The 21,299-nt window shown below is 40.7% G+C and overlaps 1 protein-coding gene across 1 annotated transcript in view; it reads left to right on the top strand.

Annotated features, from left to right (window-relative positions):
- Nucleotides 1–21,182, top strand: part of LOC308072967 (polycystin-1-like protein 2) — a 50,067-nt gene extending 28,885 nt beyond the window's left edge. The window contains exons 17-37 of the mRNA XM_080410610.1: nt 2,051–2,185; nt 2,572–2,797; nt 3,701–4,056; nt 4,281–4,382; nt 4,598–4,776; nt 5,113–5,259; nt 5,773–6,714; nt 6,891–7,096; nt 8,063–8,291; nt 9,051–9,336; nt 9,696–9,792; nt 11,200–11,340; nt 11,931–12,173; nt 13,015–13,472; nt 13,812–13,971; nt 14,878–15,005; nt 15,344–15,504; nt 17,154–17,364; nt 18,654–18,755; nt 19,920–20,051; nt 20,879–21,182. Of these exons, the coding sequence (XP_080266736.1) occupies nt 2,051–2,185; nt 2,572–2,797; nt 3,701–4,056; nt 4,281–4,382; nt 4,598–4,776; nt 5,113–5,259; nt 5,773–6,714; nt 6,891–7,096; nt 8,063–8,291; nt 9,051–9,336; nt 9,696–9,792; nt 11,200–11,340; nt 11,931–12,173; nt 13,015–13,472; nt 13,812–13,971; nt 14,878–15,005; nt 15,344–15,504; nt 17,154–17,364; nt 18,654–18,755; nt 19,920–20,051; nt 20,879–20,989 (4,752 nt within the window). The 3' untranslated portion in view covers nt 20,990–21,182. The remainder of the gene's footprint in view (nt 1–2,050; nt 2,186–2,571; nt 2,798–3,700; nt 4,057–4,280; nt 4,383–4,597; nt 4,777–5,112; nt 5,260–5,772; nt 6,715–6,890; nt 7,097–8,062; nt 8,292–9,050; nt 9,337–9,695; nt 9,793–11,199; nt 11,341–11,930; nt 12,174–13,014; nt 13,473–13,811; nt 13,972–14,877; nt 15,006–15,343; nt 15,505–17,153; nt 17,365–18,653; nt 18,756–19,919; nt 20,052–20,878) is intronic.
- The last annotated feature ends 117 nt before the right edge of the window (nt 21,183–21,299 follow it).

A 21,299-nucleotide genomic window follows, 5' to 3' on the forward strand; every position in this document is an offset into this window, starting at 1 on the left:
CATCCTTAAAAGGAACCACCCAACTAAATATCGTAGCATAATGACAACTTCAAGAGTGCAATGAGGCTGTCATTACAAACTGATAGTAAGAATAGCTTGGACTCCAATTAGCTTCAATAATGCCACCTTAGAAATTCTCATGCCGTGTCTTCTTTGGCCAACACAGTGTTTACTACTGTTTCCTGGATGAGGCACTAGTCTCTTACCCTTGAAATTTTGTGGAAAACTCATGTCATGCCAGTTAAGTTTTTTTTTTTCTTTTCCAAGTTGCCAATAATGACGTTATATAGAACTGTAACCAGCTTGGCAGAAGCAAATATAATCACGAGGAGCCTGATAAGCATTCTCCATTCCCTATAATCATCCCTAAATTGTTCCCCAAGAGCCTGGTTTTCATCCACATTTAACTGTGCATTCAAATCAAGAGCATGTTCGCGCAGAAAGCAGGTAGATCTTTCATCAAAGTACACTTAGTTGGGTACCACTGCCTATCCAGATACACCAATTCCCCCCCTTTTATGATGATTCTATGGTAGCGTTATGTGGAGTACTATGTCAGGGACAGATTAATGTACTAAGTATTTACTTACAGAGTTAGGAATAGTTTTGCAACAAAGTTATACTCGTGAAGTGAGAAAGATTTTTCTCTAGATAAGAAGTCCATGCTATTGATGGGGGTTTTTTCTGGTTTGATTTTTTTTCCCTGCCTATTTCGTTTTACTCTGCTTTGCTTGTGTTCAACCCTAACTGGACAGATTACAAACAGAAACCATGGATGGCACATCCATTAACATCTCCAATTCCAGTTCTGCCAGCTTTACTCTGCCACCTGCTTCCTCTCTCAGTGTTTCAGGAGTTGATGATGAAACAGTGGATATAAGGGCAAGTAAACAGATTTTATCTGACTCAGTCTGATATATAACTTACATTCTTGATCTAGCGCTTTTAGAATCTTTTCTCCTTTTACAATGAATACACAAGAAAATGTGTATGCCAGCATCATGCCAAGAAAATAATTTGAAATATTTTTGGTCAAAGAAGCTTCCATTTATTTCAATTGCATAGGGTTGGTTCAGCCAGCTAAGAAGGACTGAATGCTTAAATTCCCCATCCCATCAACCCCTCATGTACGCTCTTGATTCATACTTGCATGGTTGGTTAGAGAATGCAATGGAATGAATCAATACCTATAAATCTATTTGCTGTTTGTTTACATGCTCTGAGGAGGATGCAACAGCCCAGAGTCCACATCACTATTAAAATTTACCTGCAGCAGTCCTATCTCATCCCAGCTAGAAATAAATGAGTTTGAGGCACTCAGATGCTGCAGGAGACAAAAGGTTTGCAAATGTCCTGATGATAACACATCCCTCATCTGAATTAGGATGTGGTTTTGCTTTCCTCAAAACACTAGATTGCATATTACTGTTGTGTTTTTTATAATACATTTTCTAAAGGCCTCTCTGGTTGATTTGTCACTCTCAGGAAACCCCTACAATACCTGCAAAAAATGTATTTTTTTTCATTGTGTCTTTTCCAGCTCTCCTAAAAAATGTCCATAGCCCACCAAAACCAGTGGAAACGCATCCATCATTTTACCTGAGCATTAGGAGAGGTTCCTGAATCCTCTCATTGGACTGACGGCTTTAACATACTCTTCTGTGCATTGCTATCATAATAGAAACAGACTTCTGTTCCTAATTCCAAGAGGGGTGCCACAGCCTAACTTTGGTGGAGTTACTTTGAAAGAGACTTATGCAATTACATTTTGATATCTGGTGTCTAAAAGGCAAAAGGGTTACACAGAATGGAAACAATAAATATTGTTGTACACATACCATATTTCAGAATCAAAAAGACTTCCAAGGTCTGTGTTTAACCTACCTTAGAGATAAGGCAGCTTCTTATTTAAATCTGCAAGGAGGCTTCTTTTTAGTCGAGTATTGTTTGGGTCTGAGCTCAAGCTTTCACTATTCAGCAATTTAGAGTGTGAATATAATGAAATATTGCCAATAGCTCGATTGTCTGATTGTTAACGTCTTGCTAATAGATGGTGAGCTTTGCCGTGAATCCCTTTTCCTCCAGTGACACCAATTTTGACATCAGTGGAACAGTGGGAGGTCTAAGTCTTACTGGTCTAGATGGCTTGACCATACCAGTCAGCAATCTCAATGAGAACATTGAGGTAAACCCACTATTTTCTATCCCTCACCCTCTTTTCCCATTTTTTCCTTCTTCCGTTAATGAACTGTCATTTGTGTTATCATCTTCTGTGAGGTGACTGCAAATGGTGGTAGTGTTCATTGCATCATATAATGGGATCGTGGTGCCTGCATTTGTGATGGAGGGATATGTGTGATGTGGTGAATGACATAATAAATATTTGTCTTTTCTTTTCAGAGGTTAGCTAACAGTATCAAGAAAAATACTTTGAAGCCGGTATTTTTGCTGGACATGCTTTCCCTGTGTTATGAAAAAATATTATCTACCATGTGGCTATATTGTGCTGATAGATAATAGAAGCAAGATGCTTTGCTGTATTTAAAACTATGTCTTTCTGTTTAAAAACAGATTATGTTACCAAGGCTTTCAGCAACTCAGGAAGATAAGATTCTGTTGAATCTGGGCAATTTTAGTACTTTCCAAGTTAATGTTACCTCAGAAAACACATCTATAGTGATCCACCTGGAATCTGAACATGACATTCCACTAATACTCTACTTAGGATACGGTTATCGCCCAAATGAAACTAACTATGATATGAAAACGCATCTGTTCTATAAGAAAACTACTGGAGGTAAGATAACTTGTTAGTGACTCACAAACTTGTGCATTCTGGGCTTGTGTTACCAAAACACTTTCACCACCCATAGCAAGTGAAGTGCACTCAGTATGGGGAGTTCTCATGCACAACTTCACAGCACACGCATATATTTGCAGAATGAGCCATGACCGTGAGTTCAGACATCTAACTGGAAAGAAACCTCTCAAACAAGTTTCAATCTGTCATGCTTTGAGGTTCCAAACTCTAGTATACAGTGTTCACTAACAGGAGCAAGGAGCGGGATGCTTTGAACAATGGGTCGCCAAGAATTATTTCATACCTGTTTCCTCAGTTTATTTAATGATACGCAATACAGCTGCATACTTCTGAATTAGCATTTTTATATATATATATATACTGAAACTAAAATATTTATGTTCAAGGTGAGACAAACACCTGGGTTCTTAGCCCAGAAGAACTCTCTTTTGGAGAGGGAAGCTACTATTTCATGGTTTTACAAGACATGGGAATGGATTCCACAGTCTATGACAGGCTAACTATAGCTGTCACTTGCTTTGCATCCCGCTGTGTATTTTGGGATGAGCACCAGGGGAGCTGGAACAGCTATGGATGCCATGTAAGTAGAGTGAAACAAAACTTTGTATTATATACTTCAAAGCCAGCCCTTATAACTGCCATCTTGTAGTAAAATGATAGCACTGAACTACACCATAAAACAAGATCATTCTGAGATGTTTTAATAAATTGAAGATTAGCCATAACAGACTAAGCTTCAAATGACATTTCCATTTCAGTTGCTTGGGATGGGCTTTTATGTAAGAAGAAATGGAAACATTCTGACAAGGTTGTATTTTATAATAATGCCTGTTTCTGGCTAGATATTAGAATGAATATTCCTTATTGGACCTTGAACAGTTCTTTTCTGTATAGCAGTTCTCCACAAGAATTTAGCAATCTCAGCACAGTCTTTTCATTTGCTTGGTAAGTTACCTAATACTTTGAAGCCAAATGTTTTTTCAGGAAATTTTTCTGGTTTTCAGGTAGGACCAAAAACAAATCCTAGAAGCACGCACTGCCTCTGTAACCATCTGACCTTCTTTGGGAGCTCCTTCTTTGTCATACCCAATGCCATAGATGTTAGCAAAACTACAGAGCTATTTCTTACATTTGTGGACAACCCTGTGGTGGTGACAACTGTAGGATGCATCTTTCTGATATACGTGCTTGTAGTTATTTGGGCTCGAAGGAAAGATATCCAGGATGATGCCAAAGTAAGTCTTCAGCTAATAAAGACAATGTATTTTAGGCTAATTCCCACTTTGCCTAGCCTGTTTTAATAGGAGTTCTTCAAGCAATCCTACTCCTTTCCCTGTAACTCTCTGTTTACTGATAAGTATATGCACTGTTCACAAGATGAAAAAGTCCTATCCATGGCTTTAAGGATTCCATACTTACAGAACAGCTCACGCGCTGCTTGTGTTGTGTCACTTTGCAGGTGAAAATCACAGTACTGGAAGACAATGACCCCTTTGCTCAGTATCGTTACCTTGTGACAGTTTTTACAGGACACCGCCGTGGGGCAGGCACAACCTCCAAGGTATCAATGGCACTGAGTGGTAAGACAATTTATGCACTCATTTAGGGAACTGGATGAATAACGGAGCACCTGAAGCTATTAAACAGGACAGCTCAAATGCAATGTCTAAGCCAGAAAGTCCTTAGATTTGATGAAAGCAGGAAGAGTATGCTAGAGGAACAATCATACATAGGATCGAGGTGTACAAGTCTTCTTTTTGCGATCTTATTCTCCAGGTGACTCTCACCCTCTATGGACTGGAAGGAGAGAGTGAGCCACACCATCTGACTGATCCTGATACATCAGTCTTCGAACGTGGAGGAGTGGATGTTTTCCTGCTCTGCACCTTCTTCCCTCTTGGGGAACTGCAGAGTATTAGATTCTGGCACGATAATTCAGGGGACAGTCCATCCTGGTAAGTGGAGATCTGGAGATCACGGGAAGCAAAGAGCCACAAATATTTTATTATAATGATAGCAGCTTTTCTAATATTTGAAAATTATCCTTTCTAAAGTGCTAGAAAGGAAAGGAGCGTTAATGTCTCATTTTTGCAGATGAATAGATCAAATCATAACCTACCCTGCAGGACCAGGAGTGCTTCCCATATCCTGTGCCCAGTGCAGGATGGGAAGTGCTCTCTGCCTTAAAGTTTAGAAGAAGCCAAAGGCCAGAGTTTGACCTCCACAGTCAAATCAGGTTCTGAACTTCACACCACTCACATGTAATTGTGCCCTGTATGTTTCTCCAACAGGTATGTGAATCGAGTACTGGTCCATGATCTGGCATGGGATCAGAAATGGTACTTCCTCTGTAACTCATGGCTAGCCATTGATATTGGAGAGTGTGTCCTAGATAAAGTGTTCCCAGTAGCTACAGAACAGGACATGAAGCAGTTCAGGTACCTTCTGTTTTATGGAATTTTTTACTCTTGATAGCAATCAGTCTAGAAAAGCAAGTATGCAAAACAGATCAAATCCCTAAACAAAAATGAAAACAAGGGAGGTCTTTCCATTGCCCTCACAGGGCTCTGAATAAGGAAAAGAGGAAGGATGGTTATGAAGTCTGATCATTACCCTAACAGTAATACCACACTGGAAATACTGGTGTTAAAGAAGAATAGCCTGACAAGACCTACAGAAACCCAAGTATTTTCTCTCATGTGTAACTCCCCTGACAATTTATATAGACACTGCTCATGGTTAGCTTTCCCTCCACGGTGTGGCCAGAAGGAAAGGACATAAGTAACTATGACCATTCCATGCAAATCAAGCCATGATACTCGGTATTTTCTCATAGTTACTACTTCTTCTGATAGGCCCTAGAAGTCTGAACAGGCCAGGACCCTGAACTCAGCTTTATTTATCCCTCTCCTTTTTAAGTATCCATTTGATTTCCCTCTCCTCCTTCCCAGCAATCTGTTTTTCATGAAGACCTCCAAAGGTTTCCAGGATGGGCACATCTGGTACTCGGTTTTCAGCCGCTCCCCACGCAGCTCCTTCACACGAGTCCAGCGTGTGTCATGTTGCTTCTCACTGCTTCTCTGCACCATGCTGACCAGCATCATGTTCTGGGGAGTGCCAAAGGATCCAGCCGAGCAGAAAATGGACTTGGGTAACCATCCTCACCATTGCTTGGGCAGGGAAATAGAAAGACAGCAGAATCTAGAAGCAGGACAGTTGAACAAATGGGCCTTTAGACAAAAGAGAGATCTGATGATTCCTGGGGTTATTTTTACTCCTCCCCTCTGTTTGATCTTGACAGGTAAGATCGAGTTTACGTGGCAGGAAGTGATGATTGGCTTTGAGAGCTCACTCCTCATGTTCCCCATCAACCTGCTCATTGTGCAGATCTTCAGGAACATACGATCCCGGCCAGCCACGCAGGGGAGAGAGAAGAAGCTGGGAAAGAATGGTCGAGTGTCCCCCAGCCTACCTCCCACCCCACAGGTCACCCAGGCTGTCTCACTCACTCCAGAGGCTGTGATAAAGGCAAGTCCCAGTGGCTACTTCCCAGTAGTACTGGCATGCACTGCCCTCTGCTGCCATGCACTGCCCAGCACCCCTGATTTCACAGCAGAAATCCCTGTCAGATACCCTTCAGCTTGTCTGAAGCCAAAAGCTAATTTGCACTGGTGGCAAGCACTCACCCACCCACATGGAATCCTCGACTTCATTAAGATCTGCCAATGTACATCCCAGCCTTTGCACAATTACGTGCAACCAAAATCACTGTGGCCAGTGACTAAAGCAAGGTTAAAGCAAACATTAAGGAAGACAGTGAAGATAAAAGGTCTCATAGATCCTGTCTTTCTCAGCTTAGGTCCTCAGGCAGGTAAACTGTATTTTCGAATCCTGTCTCATTGAAATCTGCCTGTCACATCCAGCACTGTAGGATGTGCTATTCTTATTCATTCTGGAGATTTTAACAATTGGTGCAGCTCCCAGCCAGTGGTGCCTTCACATCACATCAGCTTAAGTCACTGCAGCCAGAGACACTGCTGTATTGCTGCTGTCTTTTCTAGGACATAAGAAGAATTGCCAACTCACTCTTTAAAGCTCTGCAGACTCCGTCTCTCACTTCAGTATCAGATCTTGGAAAATCAGCTAACATCAACACATTTTTGGCATTGATGGAGGACATCATCTGCCAGCAAAACACAGCTGGGCAAGAGTTTTATGACGACAGCAAGAAGGATGACCCTATAATTGTCACATTAGGTGCTATGGATATACAAGGTAAACAGCACAATGTGACATGCCTACTGAAACCTTTGTAGTGAAAATGATGGTAATGCTGGATGTGATAACCCAAGCTCTTCTTCCATTCTGACTCAAAGGCAATTACAGAATCACAGAATAGTTGAGGTCAGAAGGGATCTCTGAAGATTGTCTAGTCTACCACCCTGCTTAGAGCAGGGTCACCTGGAGATATTGAATATCTCCAATATTCAATAGAGATGATGGAGTCTCCACAAATCCTCTGAGCAAGCCATTCCAGTGTCCAACAGCTCTCACAATACAGAAGTTTTTCCTAATGTTTAGACAGAATTCCCGTGTTTTAATTTGTGCCCCTTGTCTGTTGTCCTTTCACTGTGCACCACTGAGCACACAACTGAATAAAGACACTATGAAGTCTCTACTTCATATGCTGTAGAACGAAATGTTAGCTACCAGCCTGGCTTGGGAGCAGGATCAGTATCTCATAGCATAAAGACCCACAAATATCAGTTGTTTCACAGTCTTTTTGCCCTGTCCTTTTTTTCTTCTTGGCCTTGTGCCTTGTTCCTTTCAGTCTGACTCTTAACTTAGGCAATCATTTATTTTCAATTAAACAAGACCGTTTGAGTAAACAATCCCATTGATTTCATTAAGACTCACATTTGGCTTTTCGAATGAGTCTACCAAGTGACTAATTGCACAGGAAAACTATGAACAAATTAACACTTGATCTTATCTGACTTCTCTTTTAAGGTTTTAGGACCTCTGTTTAAGTAAGTTGCCTTCTGGCAACAATTCCAGCCCATTCCAACGGAAGAGCATTAAGCTCTAGTACTAAAGCTGTTTTTACATGTCCCTTCAAAAGTTACTCTACACTTTCATAAACTTGAGCTCCAGTTCTGCTACCCTTTGTACTGAACAATATTTTAATCTAGGAATAGCTACGCTGATTTTCTTTGAAAATTAATAATTATTTGCCTGCAGAAAAAACAAGGAGCCCAACTCCAGAGAAAGGAATGAGTGAGCAACTGAAATACAGTGATTACAATCGCTGCTTGTACATTCAACTCCAGCATGTAGAGAAAGAGCTGGAACTACTGGGGCCCCATAAATTTCAGATGCCACAGAGTTACACACAAGCTATTCATCAGGTTCAGCACATGAAGAACCTCCTGAAGAACCAGATCTGCTCATCAGCGTCCATCAGTGAGAGGTAACCTAGTTCTCATCTCGATCTAAGTAAATTCAGGTTGTGAATTCAAAACTGGTCAGGATGACGAAGCCAAATTACTGCTTAATATGTGCTAGATAACCATTATTATAGTTGTAGAAACACGTTTTACTATTATACTATTGTAGGAGCAACAAAGAAATCTCAATGCACTGTGAACCACACACAAAAGCAATTATGACCAATCATCGCCCATTGGCATTTTTGCCTCCAAGATTGAATATTACAATACAATGCCACACCAAAGGGCTGAGATAATCACTGAGCTCCAAAGTCTCAGAAGTCTCTTAAAATGTATGGATAAAGAGAAATTAATAAGCAGACAAAAATATTTCAGTGAAATATGATAATTAAGTTGGAAGTATTGAAAAAAATAGCACTAATTATATCTCTGGCCTTTATGGTGATCACAGGAGATGTATCCAGCAATTAAAATGCACTCACAGTTTTATTTGTCAATATTTCTACCAGAGGTTCAATTATGTATGACCAAGGAGTAAATAAGCCCATCATATTTGCTTTTATTTCAGCTGATCTCTGCACTCTTCCTCATATTTTTGCTCACTGTACTTTTTGCTATCCATATATTCTATGTAACTGCATTAGTTCAAAAACTTGGAATATTTTGATTGACATTTTAAATCATAAGATGTTGCTGTCCCTGCTTAACCCAAAGACTGTGATTTTGACTTTTCTGTTCCACTGCAGAGTGATTTTTTTCTCTTCTGATTGACTCCCAAGGTGGTCCCTTACTCCAGGCTTCTCCGGTGATGGCAAGAAAAGCTCTTCTTCCAAAGGGCTGCCCTGGTGGTTTGTGTTCATTGCCTGGTTCCTTGTTGCAGCCACAAGCAGCGTATCTGGGTTCTTTACCATGCTCTATGGGCTGCATTACGGCAAGGATAACTCCATCAAGTGGCTGATCTCCATGGCCATCTCCTTCTTGGAAAGTCTTTTCATCACACAGCCCTTAAAGGTGAGATCCTCAGCCAATATGAACTCATTTTACTATCATTTCAGGAAGACAATGTAATGTGTTCTAAAGAACCACAGGATTTAATATGTAAAATGAGAAGTCTCTGCCATAAAAACAAGAGCTAGCAGGTGGTTTACAGAGTTCTGTTGTCTTTTGCTGACCTTAACTTCATTCGTTTCATCTCCCTTGTTTTGCTAGAGTTTAATAGATGATGAGGTTGTCATGTGGCAAAATCAGTTTAGCTGGCTGGACTGTGCACTGTTCTCTTGTTTATGAGCTTCAGCTGCATGAGTTCAACAAAGCCAAAGCACAGCTGCTCTCCTGCAGTGCCTGGATCCAAAGGGATCCCGGTCAAAACCAGACTTCTTTATATGAAATGGGCATATGGTGAGTCTATAGCTAATTCTTTGCAGGTGCTGGGATTTGCTGCTTTTTTTGCCCTGGTTTTGAAGAAGGTAGAACATGAAGATGAAGAAGACACAGCTATCGATGGGCCTTTATCTGCACCAGGTAACTACCTGTGAAGTGAGAGATTATTAAAGAAAGTGAAGTGTTCTCCAAGCTTTTGGAGTGCTTTATGCACAAATGTGTGACTCAGCTCAACTGAGAACTTCACTGGTTATCTTTATATACCTGAATCTTAGCTGACAAGGTTAGCAGAAATCACTAAATCCACAGGTGTTGTGACTATGTGTCTATCTATTAGCATTCCCATGATCAAGATGGAAGTGGAAACAAACCTAAATAACTAATTTTATGCCAGTTAGAGAACACATGAAGACGACTATATGTTTAGGTTGGATAAATCTGGCAGAACACTTAATGGAAAAGACCACAAGGTCAAAAAGATGTAGAAGAAGTAGTTCTACATCCAAACACTAATACTTCCTTGTTTATCTTTTTACTGCTGCAAATAGATATACATGCACAATCTCCCCTAGCCCTGTTGCAAGATTGCCCCTGGAGGGGCAGTTACTGGAGGACTTATTTGCTGCCAGGATACTGGTATTTGACCCCTTCCTTCTCTCCATCCCTGGCTTGCCTACATCAGGAAAAATGATGTATTCTCCTATACTGATTCATACTAGATCAAGAATACAAGTGCATAGTCAATTACTTCTCATTCCATCAACATTCAAGAAACATCTGGAAAAGAATATGGGGCAAACTGATTGAAGCCATTATAATAGCAATTAATGAATCAGTGCTATTAGTATGCAGTAACCATGCTTAAATATTTTTATATCTCATGTCAGACATAAGAAAAATGAGATAGAAAAGGGGGCCTGTTTTAGCTCTGTGCAGCCATCTCGGTATTCATGGCATGGCTTGCAACAAAACCTGTAACCTAGTAAAAACAAACACAGGACCCAACACAAAATGCACTCCTGATCTAGATGGGTAGATCTTTATCTGACAAACATTCATAATACTCTCAAGGAAATTTCCCACCTCCTTTAAAATCTTACATGAAAGTTCTCAGTTTATATACTTTTCCACAACCACAATTACCTGTATTGCTCCCATAAGCCTGGATTAGATCAGATTGGCTTCTGCAATCACAATTATGCCTAAAAAAAGCTGACACTAGCAGACAGGAGTCCTAAGGCACAGCAAAGAATCCTGATCTATAACTTCCTCCCTGATTAGCCTCAGGCCCTGAATACATCACCTCCTGAGATGCTCAGCCTAAAGAGACACACTTGGATTACACCTGGTCCTAAACCTAATATACTGTGTTTGTGAGCTCCCTTCCTCCCCACTGTTTGCTTTACTAATACTGTTTAGATCTCATCCCCTGTCTTTCTAAAGGGAAACCATTAAATAGAAATGTTTCCTTATAATGTCCAAAGAAACAAAAAGCAGGTCATAGACGATCTGTTAACTAATTCCAGGGCTCACTGCTCTCACTCACAGGTGATCCAAATCCTCTCTTTGGAGCCCGACGGGATAGTAGAAGCAATATTTACCGGCCACCTCCTGCAGCTGATGTGGAGAAAATGAAAGTCAGTTGCATCAAGGAGCAGAAAGCATTTGCCCTCATCAGAGAAATCCTAGGTATTATCCATATGTACATTATCTTGTTTTATTCAGTAGTATTCCCAAGTATTTTTACATCAGTGCAAATATTGTCATATCTTTAGCTTTCTGCCAGCCATGTGTGTGTAGAGACAGGCTGTTCAGTGGCAGTTGGAGCCAAAAGGGGGTGGCAATGTTAACTGGAGGTAAAAGTGTGGCTGAGGCTTGATTTTATGGTAAAGAAACACATAACAGATGCATGAGAGGTTAAAGAAAAGTTAGAGTACAAAAAGGAGGTCAACAGTTAAATAAATTGAAATCAAAAAAGCAGATGGATGATGCTTTATACCCCAGTTTTATTTCCTCTAAAAACAATGGAAAGAATTACCTCAACTCCCCTTGGAGCAAAGTTAAACCACCCATTTTATTTAGAGCTGTCATTACTATTCGTGCTCAGCCAGCTTTCCCGCTTATTTTCTCAACCACTTACTCCAAATGTGGTATGCTTAAACTGCAGCGCAGTGAAGTAGCCTGTGTAAATTCATTAGCAGTGGTCAGTCAGAGCCTAGCAAAACATGTCCTTAACCTAATAAGTGATGACAACAGTAATCATTCGTGCAATCTATTTTGAACCGCAGTGTTAATTCTGAGCTCACATGTGCTGTTTCTTCTTGGTTTTTTTCTAGCCTATCTGGGGTTTTTATGGATGCTGTTACTAGTGGCCTATGGGCAGAGAGATCCCAATTCCTACTACTTAAACAAACACATTGAGAACAGCTTTACAGATGGATTTCATGATGTCTACAGTTACCGGGATTTTTTCACATGGGCAAACACTACCTTAGTCAAAAATCTTTATGGATCATATAAAGGTACAGAGTCACACTGTTTCATTTCAGCTTTTCAGATTCTGAAACATTATCTTTTATACGTATCTCTAACTTGCACATGCATATTTGAGTGGAGAAAGTGACTGTGAGTATATAAGGCTAGTATGGATTGTTATAATATGAACGCTAGTGGATAACAAAAACCCCACAGCCTGACCTCAAGTTTAATGTGCTCTGATATTTTCCTTATATTTAATATAATCAAAAGTCCTGCACTATAATGTTACATTTTTCACATTTTACATTACTTATTCCAGATATTCAGATATATACCTCAATTTTACACGTTCAAAAGAACAGCAGATAGGTGGCACTATAAAGCTTTTCCATGGGACTGCTCTGTTTGCATTACGACTTAGGTCAATGAGAAGGCTAATTATGCAACGTCACCATGTTTCTATCTAGCCATATCCACTAATAAATATTTTCCAACTCACATTTAAGAGTAAATACTGAAATACATTAGCAGAGTTGTTTATTGCACGTGACAGACACTGACCAACTGTGGCCAAATGAACAATGCATACAGCTACATTGCCGTGTGACTTGAAGCAAGTCACTTTTCTCCTCCAGGCCTCAGTTTCCTTCTGTATAAAATACAGGTAGGTAGTGATACTGAACTTCGTTATCTATAGATGTTATCTAAGAACTCAGCTCAAATCAACACAGGGGCTTAACTTTCATGACTATTTTGTTACAGTGTTTTTAAGAAAAGAATCTATAGCAAAATATTAATGCATCAGTGAATCATAAATGAAATTAATTAATACTATTAGTAGTTCTGTCATATGGCCAGTGCTGCTCTTTTGCATCTCCTGTTTAGGATTCATTACAGATGGCAATTCCAAGCTGGTGGGTAGTCCTCGAATTCGCCAAGTAAGAGTGAAAGGAGACACCTGCCCTATTTCTCCCAGACTCCAGCATGTAATTCAGGAATGCCATGCTCCATATTCCCTACAAACAGAAGATACGTCAGTTTATGGGGAACACTGGAATACTTCAGTCTTTGACAACTCCTCTGACTTGAGCTCAGCATGGCAGTACCAGAGTCAGTCCAAACTGAGAGGGCAGCCCAGCTGGGGCAAACTTGCCATCTACAGGGGAGGGGGATACGTGATTCACCTGGGAACTGATCCTATGAATGCCTCCAGGTACCACTTATATCTTGTGAATTATCAGTGTATTTGCTGTGGTATCAGTGATGCTCTTCCCTCTACCCTATTTAAGATTCATTTCAGATTGCACCCCAAGTTTTCCTGCTGTGCATTGTGCCAAATATTGTAGATACTACTGTAGTGCCATCACTGCAGTTTATGTTCCTTTCATCTTGCTCCATGCTAGGTAACAACCAGCACCCAACATTAGAACCTTTTTCTCCTAACCCACACAAGGTTTAAGATCAGACACCTGAGGCATCTGGCCAATATCTGGCACCTGCTTCTGCAGAGGAGCCAAAAAGAAAATTACCACCTCAACTAATAGTACAGATATCCCCTGTACTCAGACTTGACAGACCAGATGTCCTCTTGAACATCTCACCTCTGATTTACTCTTTCTCTGTGATAATATCCAAACACTCCCATCCTTCATGTGATACTGTCTCTTTCCAGTATGAGTTAGATCATTGGCTATACATTTTTTGGCAGAATTCTCCAGTACCTTTTCAACAACATCTGGCTAGACACCTTCACAAGAGCAGTGTTTGTTGAGTTTACAGTCTACAATGCCAACGTGAACCTGTTCTGCATTATAAGCCTGATGTTTGAAGCCAATGCTTTAGGTACGAACCTTTTTTAAGTTACTAATTTCTGAAGACAGCAAGCAATGCACCTACACAGGGTAGATTTACATGCTGCCAATGTTAACCTAGTTCTTTATTCAGTAAACAGAAGTGTTTTATTAAATCAAATCATGAGAGAATCAATGCAAAATTTATAAAATGTAGCATCACAGCAATAAAAGACCATAACGGAATATCTTATGTTTGTTGATGCTGTGGTCATCTGCTGATGAAGAAAACAGGATACTGAAACTTCATCTACAGAACTGACACTACAGGAACAAGAAAAATGATGTTTCCTAATCATTTCAGCGAATCCATACAATATTAAGACAAAATGTACAAATAATAGTCTGTCTTTTTTGTTCCAGAAGCCTTCTAATATATAGTTGTGTAATCACATAATACATAATCTGGATACAACAAAGAAAAGAGTGAAACTAAACTCTGGTTTGAAGGCCACAGAAAAACATTTAATCTGAGTAGCAGCCTCCCTCAGGTCTGCCCCAGTACTGGAAAACGCCCAAACCAGACCACAAAACTGAGCTCATTTTCTGTTTAGAATGAGATTCAGATTTACATCTCCAGGTCGTCCTGCTTCATTTCTGCATTTGTAGCCCAATCCAAACTCAGCCCTCCTGGGACTAGTGTCACACTATCATACAAGAGAGCACTAGCACTCTAAAAGCTATTGGCTGTCTGAAATTCCTATTTGAGGAAAATTTCAAAGAACACTTACAACGCTAGTCACATAATTGAGTCTAAATCTTAGTTTGATAGTTAGATACAGTCTCACATTGATGTGAATGTGAATACTCAAGTCTTACTGGTGAACTGAGTTATTTGAATGAAAACAGGAATAACGTAATTAATACAGCACCAAAGTGAACATTGTTTGTTTTTCAGGGGCCTTCTTCACAAGTGCAGAGCTGCAAAGCATCCGGCTTTACCCATACACCAACAGTCTCCACATCTTTGTGGTCGCAGCAGAAGTAATATATTTCCTCTTTATTGTGTACTACATGATAGTACAGGTGAGGCCCAATGGAAAGTCTGGCTGACAGCATCATCTTGTGTCTGGTTTTGATTTCACTTACAAAAACTTTAGGACTGTGCTTGATTTCAGTAGTGCTGCTGCTGACTTGCACTAATGGAAGACTGAAACAGAGACCTGAACTGTATTAAACAATAGGAAGGTAATATTTTATTTGGCTGGAATGCTTCTTTTGAGAAAGATAATGAGAAATTAGTGCAAGATGTAGTTTTATCAATGTGCAATAGTCTACTGTGGAGGGGATAGCTCTAATCTTTAGAGGTGTATTGTACAATACAGAGTCACGAGACTGAAACAGTAAAGCTCCTCTTTTCACAGGGAAAACTGATGAAGAGTCTGAGATGGAGATACTTCCACAGCAAATGGAACCTCCTGGAGATGGCTATTATACTGATTAGCTGGAGTGCCCTGTCAGTGTTTGTGAAGCGGACGATCCTTGGGACCAGAGACATCAGCTACTACCAGGAACACAAAGAGGAGTAAGTGCTAATGATATTTAGTGTATCGTTTGTTGGTCCTACTTATGCAGAAAAAAATCTATTTTTCCTCTTCCCAGACATCAGCTTGTCTGTGCTAGATAATGCTACCCTTCATGGCTATATTCATGAAGCATGTAAGTATTTCAGGACTTACATGTGCGTCAGCAATAGGATTTTCTTCTGATACTGCTCTAATAAAATCCAGCAGACTCAAGCACCAAGTTCCCAAGCCTAGCTGATAGTTCTCTATCTGCATCACCTTCTTCTGAACGAACAAGCCTTTCTGCTACAGGACATCCATCCAGATTGTACATAATCTGCCTCATTCTTTGTTGTAGAAAGCCACTGGTTAGGGGACAACAATGGCTTATTTAATACAGAATAGAAAAAGGTAACATCTGTTAAGAAACAGTCACACAGGAAAGAGGTGATAGAATCACTGGATGATTTAGGAAGGAAAGGACCTCTCCTTTGGTGTTAGATCAGATTGCTCAGGGCCTTGTTTGGCTGAATTTTGAGTATCTCCAAGGACAGAGGTTCCACAGCCTCCCTGGACCTCTGTTCCAACACTGGACCACTCCCACTATGGGGATAAAAAATGTTTTTTTTCTGTCCAGCTAGAATTCCTTTTGCTGCAGCTTGTGGCTGTTGTCTCTTGTCCCTTCATTGTGCACCTCCAGGAAGTGTCTTACTACATCCACTCTATAACCACTGACAGCTGGAGACAGCAATTAGAGGCCTCCTTAGCTTTCTTTTCTCCAGACTGAACAAACTGAGCTCCCACATCCTTCTCTCGTATGTCCTGGACCTGGACTCCCAACCATCTCAGTGGCCCTTCACTGGACTCAGTGTCCTCCTTGAAGCAGGGAGCCCAAAACTGGACTCAATGTTCCAGGTACAGCCTCACAAATGCTGAATGAGAAGGAAGAGCAACACTTCCTTTAACCCAACAGCTACATGCTTGCTAACGCAGCATGCAGATTATCATACAGGTAGGTATACGTCATGTGCTGTATTAGCATTCACTATTTATAAAAGCTTTTTGTGGTCACCTCTGTTGTAAACAAAATATTAAGTACAAAAAATGTGCTACCCTTATAAAGGGTAAATGTAAGTATTACCAAGCTTTTTTCAGCTAACATTAAGACTGACTTGCCTCAGTCACAGATCACAGTCCTGACCTCCAATCTTTTGCTGCATTCCTTACGGTACCTTCTTACACAACTCATTGGAAATTAGCTAGTCCTGTCACAACTAGTGCATCCTGCTAGCTGCAGAGCACCAGCAACCCCATCCTCTCAACTACACATGCATAGAAGAACCTGTCTTCCTTTCTAAGAGTCAGAATTTGATAGTATGTTTGCATTAGCTGCCTTTAAACTGCGACTTGCTAAAAATGAGCAGAGTTTGGGCTACAGCCTAGGCCCTCTCTCAGCTTTAGCTAATGCTGACATAAAAACTCCGCTATATACAACTGAGCTTTCTGCGTGCACGCAGCGGGAAGTACAAGCAGGAACATTCAAGCCGGAACTTGTTAGCTCTCCACTGAAAACAAGGACAGAGTGACTGGCTTTCCTAGCACACTCATTTATCCGCTTCAAAGGCTTCTGTGTGCACAGTCTATTACCTCTTTTCTTTTTTTCTGACAGCTGTGTAAGCTTTAACGAAACAGCAAGAGCAGATGCAGTTCTTGGCTACCTGATTGCGTTCCTAGTGCTTCTCTCCACAGTGAAACTGTGGCACCTCCTGAGGCTCAACCCTAAACTAAACATGATCACTTCAACTCTAAGGAGGGCATGGGGTGATATCTCTGGATTCATCACTGTTATTGCAATCATGTTCCTTGCCTACTCTGTTGCTGTGAGTACCACTGTGCTTTCTATTGTCTGCAGTCTTCATCCAGGTACTGTCAGGTTCAATGAATTATTTCTGAATGCGGAAAGCAACATAGCTTTGAAATGTAAAACTGCATAAAGCTGCCTGTCTAAATCTTAAGGTTAGCAGCTTGGAGCCCAATTCTTCCCTATAAGTGAAAGAGAAGTTAAAATATCCCCTTGTCTGTTCTTCGCAAATGGAAATTTAGTTCAAAAATCAAACATTGGATGAAAAAATGGATTCTTTGTGTATAAAAGGTGTGACAGAACAAAATACAGGAAAAATAATTTTCTGAATAAAGCTTAAATTGGGGAGAGGGCAGCAAGTGCCATTTTCTGTTTGGCTAGTTTTTTAGTGGGAAATAATTCTTTTTCTGCCTATTATAGGAATGCATATTAAGCAAATAAAATTACATTTTAATTCTAATGAGACTAAAGAATTATTGGACTGCAACCATTTATGTATAATTAGTGTTCTTGCTGAAATGTTTGTGTCCAAACTGTCCTGCAAAGGGCAGTCTTGTGACAAACGGGACCTGCTGCAGTCTCACATTGCCTGATTTCACATTCCTCATCATTCCCTCCAGCACTGACAGTCTATAGGCAGTGGTGTGGCCACAAACTTAACAGGTAAAATAAGTGATCAGATCAGTTCCATGACCCAGCCTGTTGTCACATCATGCAAGCGACTGAGCTGTGAAAGAAGGAGGCAGAGGGATAGGGAAAAATGTGAGACTGCAGCAGCCCCCATTTAAATTAGACGCAGTGGGCCCACAAAATACAAATGAAGAAAACAGCATCTTGGTTCCTGAGAGCAGTTGCCTCAGTAGGCTCCCTATTTGGAAGGATCTGTGCACTGAAAAGCAAGTGTTTGTGACTAGGACTAATTTGGTCAATCATGCAAGGATAAATCTGCTCCTTGGAGGTGGGCTGAATTACTTTCATGATTTTGTCATGTATTTGAAGATTTTTTACATATGTAATGGGATGGGAAGCTGAGCAGATATAAGACATTCTCACGTCCACTACAAAAGGTCTTATAGCTAAACACATTCAGAACATGTGAATCCAGTTCTTAGCTCTAGGCTAGTCTTCTTCTGTGACCTTGTCCGGTGTTTCCCCTGCTTGTAAACAAATAAAACACCAAACCACCAAAAAAAGCTTCATGGCTCTAGACGACAAGCTAGGAGGGCTTTCTCTGAATACAGCAGTCATTAGCTGATATTTCAGCAAGCATCTGATCATGACACAAGATACACCTTCTTTCCTCTGCAGACAAACTTGATATTTGGCTGGAAGCTCTATTCCTACAAAACCCTCTTTGATTCAGCAGAGACCATGGTCAGTCTTCAGCTGGGTATCTTCAACTATGAGGAGGTACCACCTCTAATTTAATAAATTTATCACTGTATAATTAGCAGCTCAGCTATCAAATATGCTATGACCCAGCAAATAGAAAAACTTTCAGTTACTGCTAGACATTAATCTAACTTTGCAAGCTGCACAGGTTCCTATAGCAGACACTTTCCCTCATCAAGAAAAAGACACCAAGTGAAATGTATCTCATGTTCCATTTTGACCACAAGTAGATCCATAGCAAACCTTTCACTGAGAAAGGTGCTCACATTTTAACTAGATATGTAACTTATTGATTGCAGAAAGTTTTGAGCAATTTCCTTAGAAAGCTACAAAATGTGAGCAATGCCCTGCACCTACCTGAACACACATGCACACCCATCAGCCTCCCAAGAAAGGCAAGGCCTTCCACCAGGGAACTTTATGTTACATTTGGATTTATTGTTCTTTACTTTTTCATTAAGTTCTTTCAGATGTTACAGTATCTGTTGAACAGCTCTTTGTGGATTGAGCTAGTTCTCTGACATCTCTGACTGTGAAGTCCTCCTTGGTGAATGTATTTAGACCATGGATCCAACAGGGTATGGGTAGCTTTGAAGATCAGTAATTGGGCACAAAGGTTTCCACCTCTATATCCCACTCATGTTGTTAATCATGAACATATATTCCTACATTATACCATACATGAAAATTAGGGTTTGGGATTTTTACACAACCCTTAGTTTATATGTGTCTGTGAAGTGTCTGACTGGGCTTCTTTGTAAAGTGTACAATAAAATAAAATAAAAGCATACAGAGATTTTGCCTATACTTTGAAATCTGAGACATGATGGAGCTTCAGCTGTTCTGTGGATAAACAGATCCCGAGGCTTGTCATTTTTCACATTAAACTTTCATACCATTACCATCAAATGCAAATGCTTAAAAAACCCCAAAGATTGCCCATATTCATATAGCATATATAAAAAACATTCTGTCATCTTTGTACTATATCATATCTACCCAGGAAAGTGAGTAAAAGAGAAAATTTTTATATATGTTTGTATAATACAAATAGCATAATTTTTTAGCCACAAGCATGTTGAGACAAACTCCTTATCATGTTTTAACTGCTTGTATGTATGCTTTTTTTGTTCATTTGTTTTTACAATCAAAATATGATGTCTTACCTTATGAATGCTACAGGTCTTGGACTACCATCCGATTTTAGGCTCCTTCCTAATTGGATCCTGCATAATTTTCATGACATTTGTGGTACTGAATCTGTTCATTTCGGTGATTCTGGTTGCTTTTAGCGAGGAGCAGAAGCACTACCAGGTGTGTTCGTCTAAGTTCTCCTGCCGTTTTTAGCATTCATTGTGCAGTTCTTACTCATGATTTACGTATTCCACCATTGGATGAAACTCATGTAAACTCAGTTCAATTCTTGAGAAGTCAACATTAACTCATAAAGCATACTTCAGATTTTCCAGATTTGTACTGTCCATTCCTGCTCAGACAAGTCCCTGTTCCGAGTCAGTACAAGATCTGATCTGTGGCCTTCTATTCACATACAAAATCCAGCAAAAAAGCCTTAGACTCATGCCCGACTCCATTGGAATCAGAACCAAACCTGCTACTACAGTCCGTGAGGACTATACGGCTCCTTTTAAAAATGTCACTTTGAGTGCCTGACCCATTCAAGGTATTGATAGCACAATATGAAAGCCAGCTTAGTACTCCGGTACTGTCCAAAATTTCTCTATAGTTCAAAGTCAGGGGAGATCAAAACAAAGGATATGGCCAACAGAAAACAAGATGTGTTTAGTTTTTCTCGTTTACTTCATCTCGAAATGGTGTGGGGCTCATTGCATACATCACTAGCTGTACGGTAGCTGGAAGGCGAACTCCAGGCTCCTGTAGCAAGACTTCCACAGGTACTGACGGAGCCAAAACTTCTGTAATGCCCACGCTCACCCATGTTCACCTGGGACTTTGGTCTTGCTAAACCCACGGGCACAGTGGTTTGCTTTGGCAGTCACTCGTGCTGTGCTTAGGGCAAAAGCTGTCTTATTTCACCTCCAGCAGAGATTTTCTCTGGCTCCAGCAGAGCCCGTACTGCCAGCTCCAGGTGCCCCAGTAACTTCCCTCTCCTGTTATTCCAGGCCTCAGAAGAAGAGGAGATTGTTGACCTAATGCTGATGAAACTTTGCAGTTTCTTTGGGGTTAAATGCAAGAAGGAAGAGAAGCCGGTCACTAGTGACCAACAGGAATAACCGCTCAACGCGTAGATGACAACCACGGCCAAAAGTCACGTCGTGTGGAAGGTTCACGGCCGCGCCACCCGCTGCCATTTAGGCCACTGCGCTGTGGCCTTCGCTCAAAAAGCGATCGCTGACGTGTCGTGTGGGAGTAGTAGCTAAGAAATAGCGCTAAACCCCCGATGCCGAGCCCCACGTGCCGTTCCTGTAGACGTAGCATCCGTATTTAATAAACACCGAGCGCCCCTTGCACCCTCTGGCTAATACCTCGCCCCGCCAAGATGGCGCCGCCCCGGCCCCGCCTGCCTTCCCGCTCCCGCCCCGA

Source organism: Falco punctatus (genome assembly GCF_963210335.1).
Source record: "Falco punctatus genome assembly, chromosome: 14".
NCBI lineage: Eukaryota > Metazoa > Chordata > Aves > Falconiformes > Falconidae > Falco > Falco punctatus.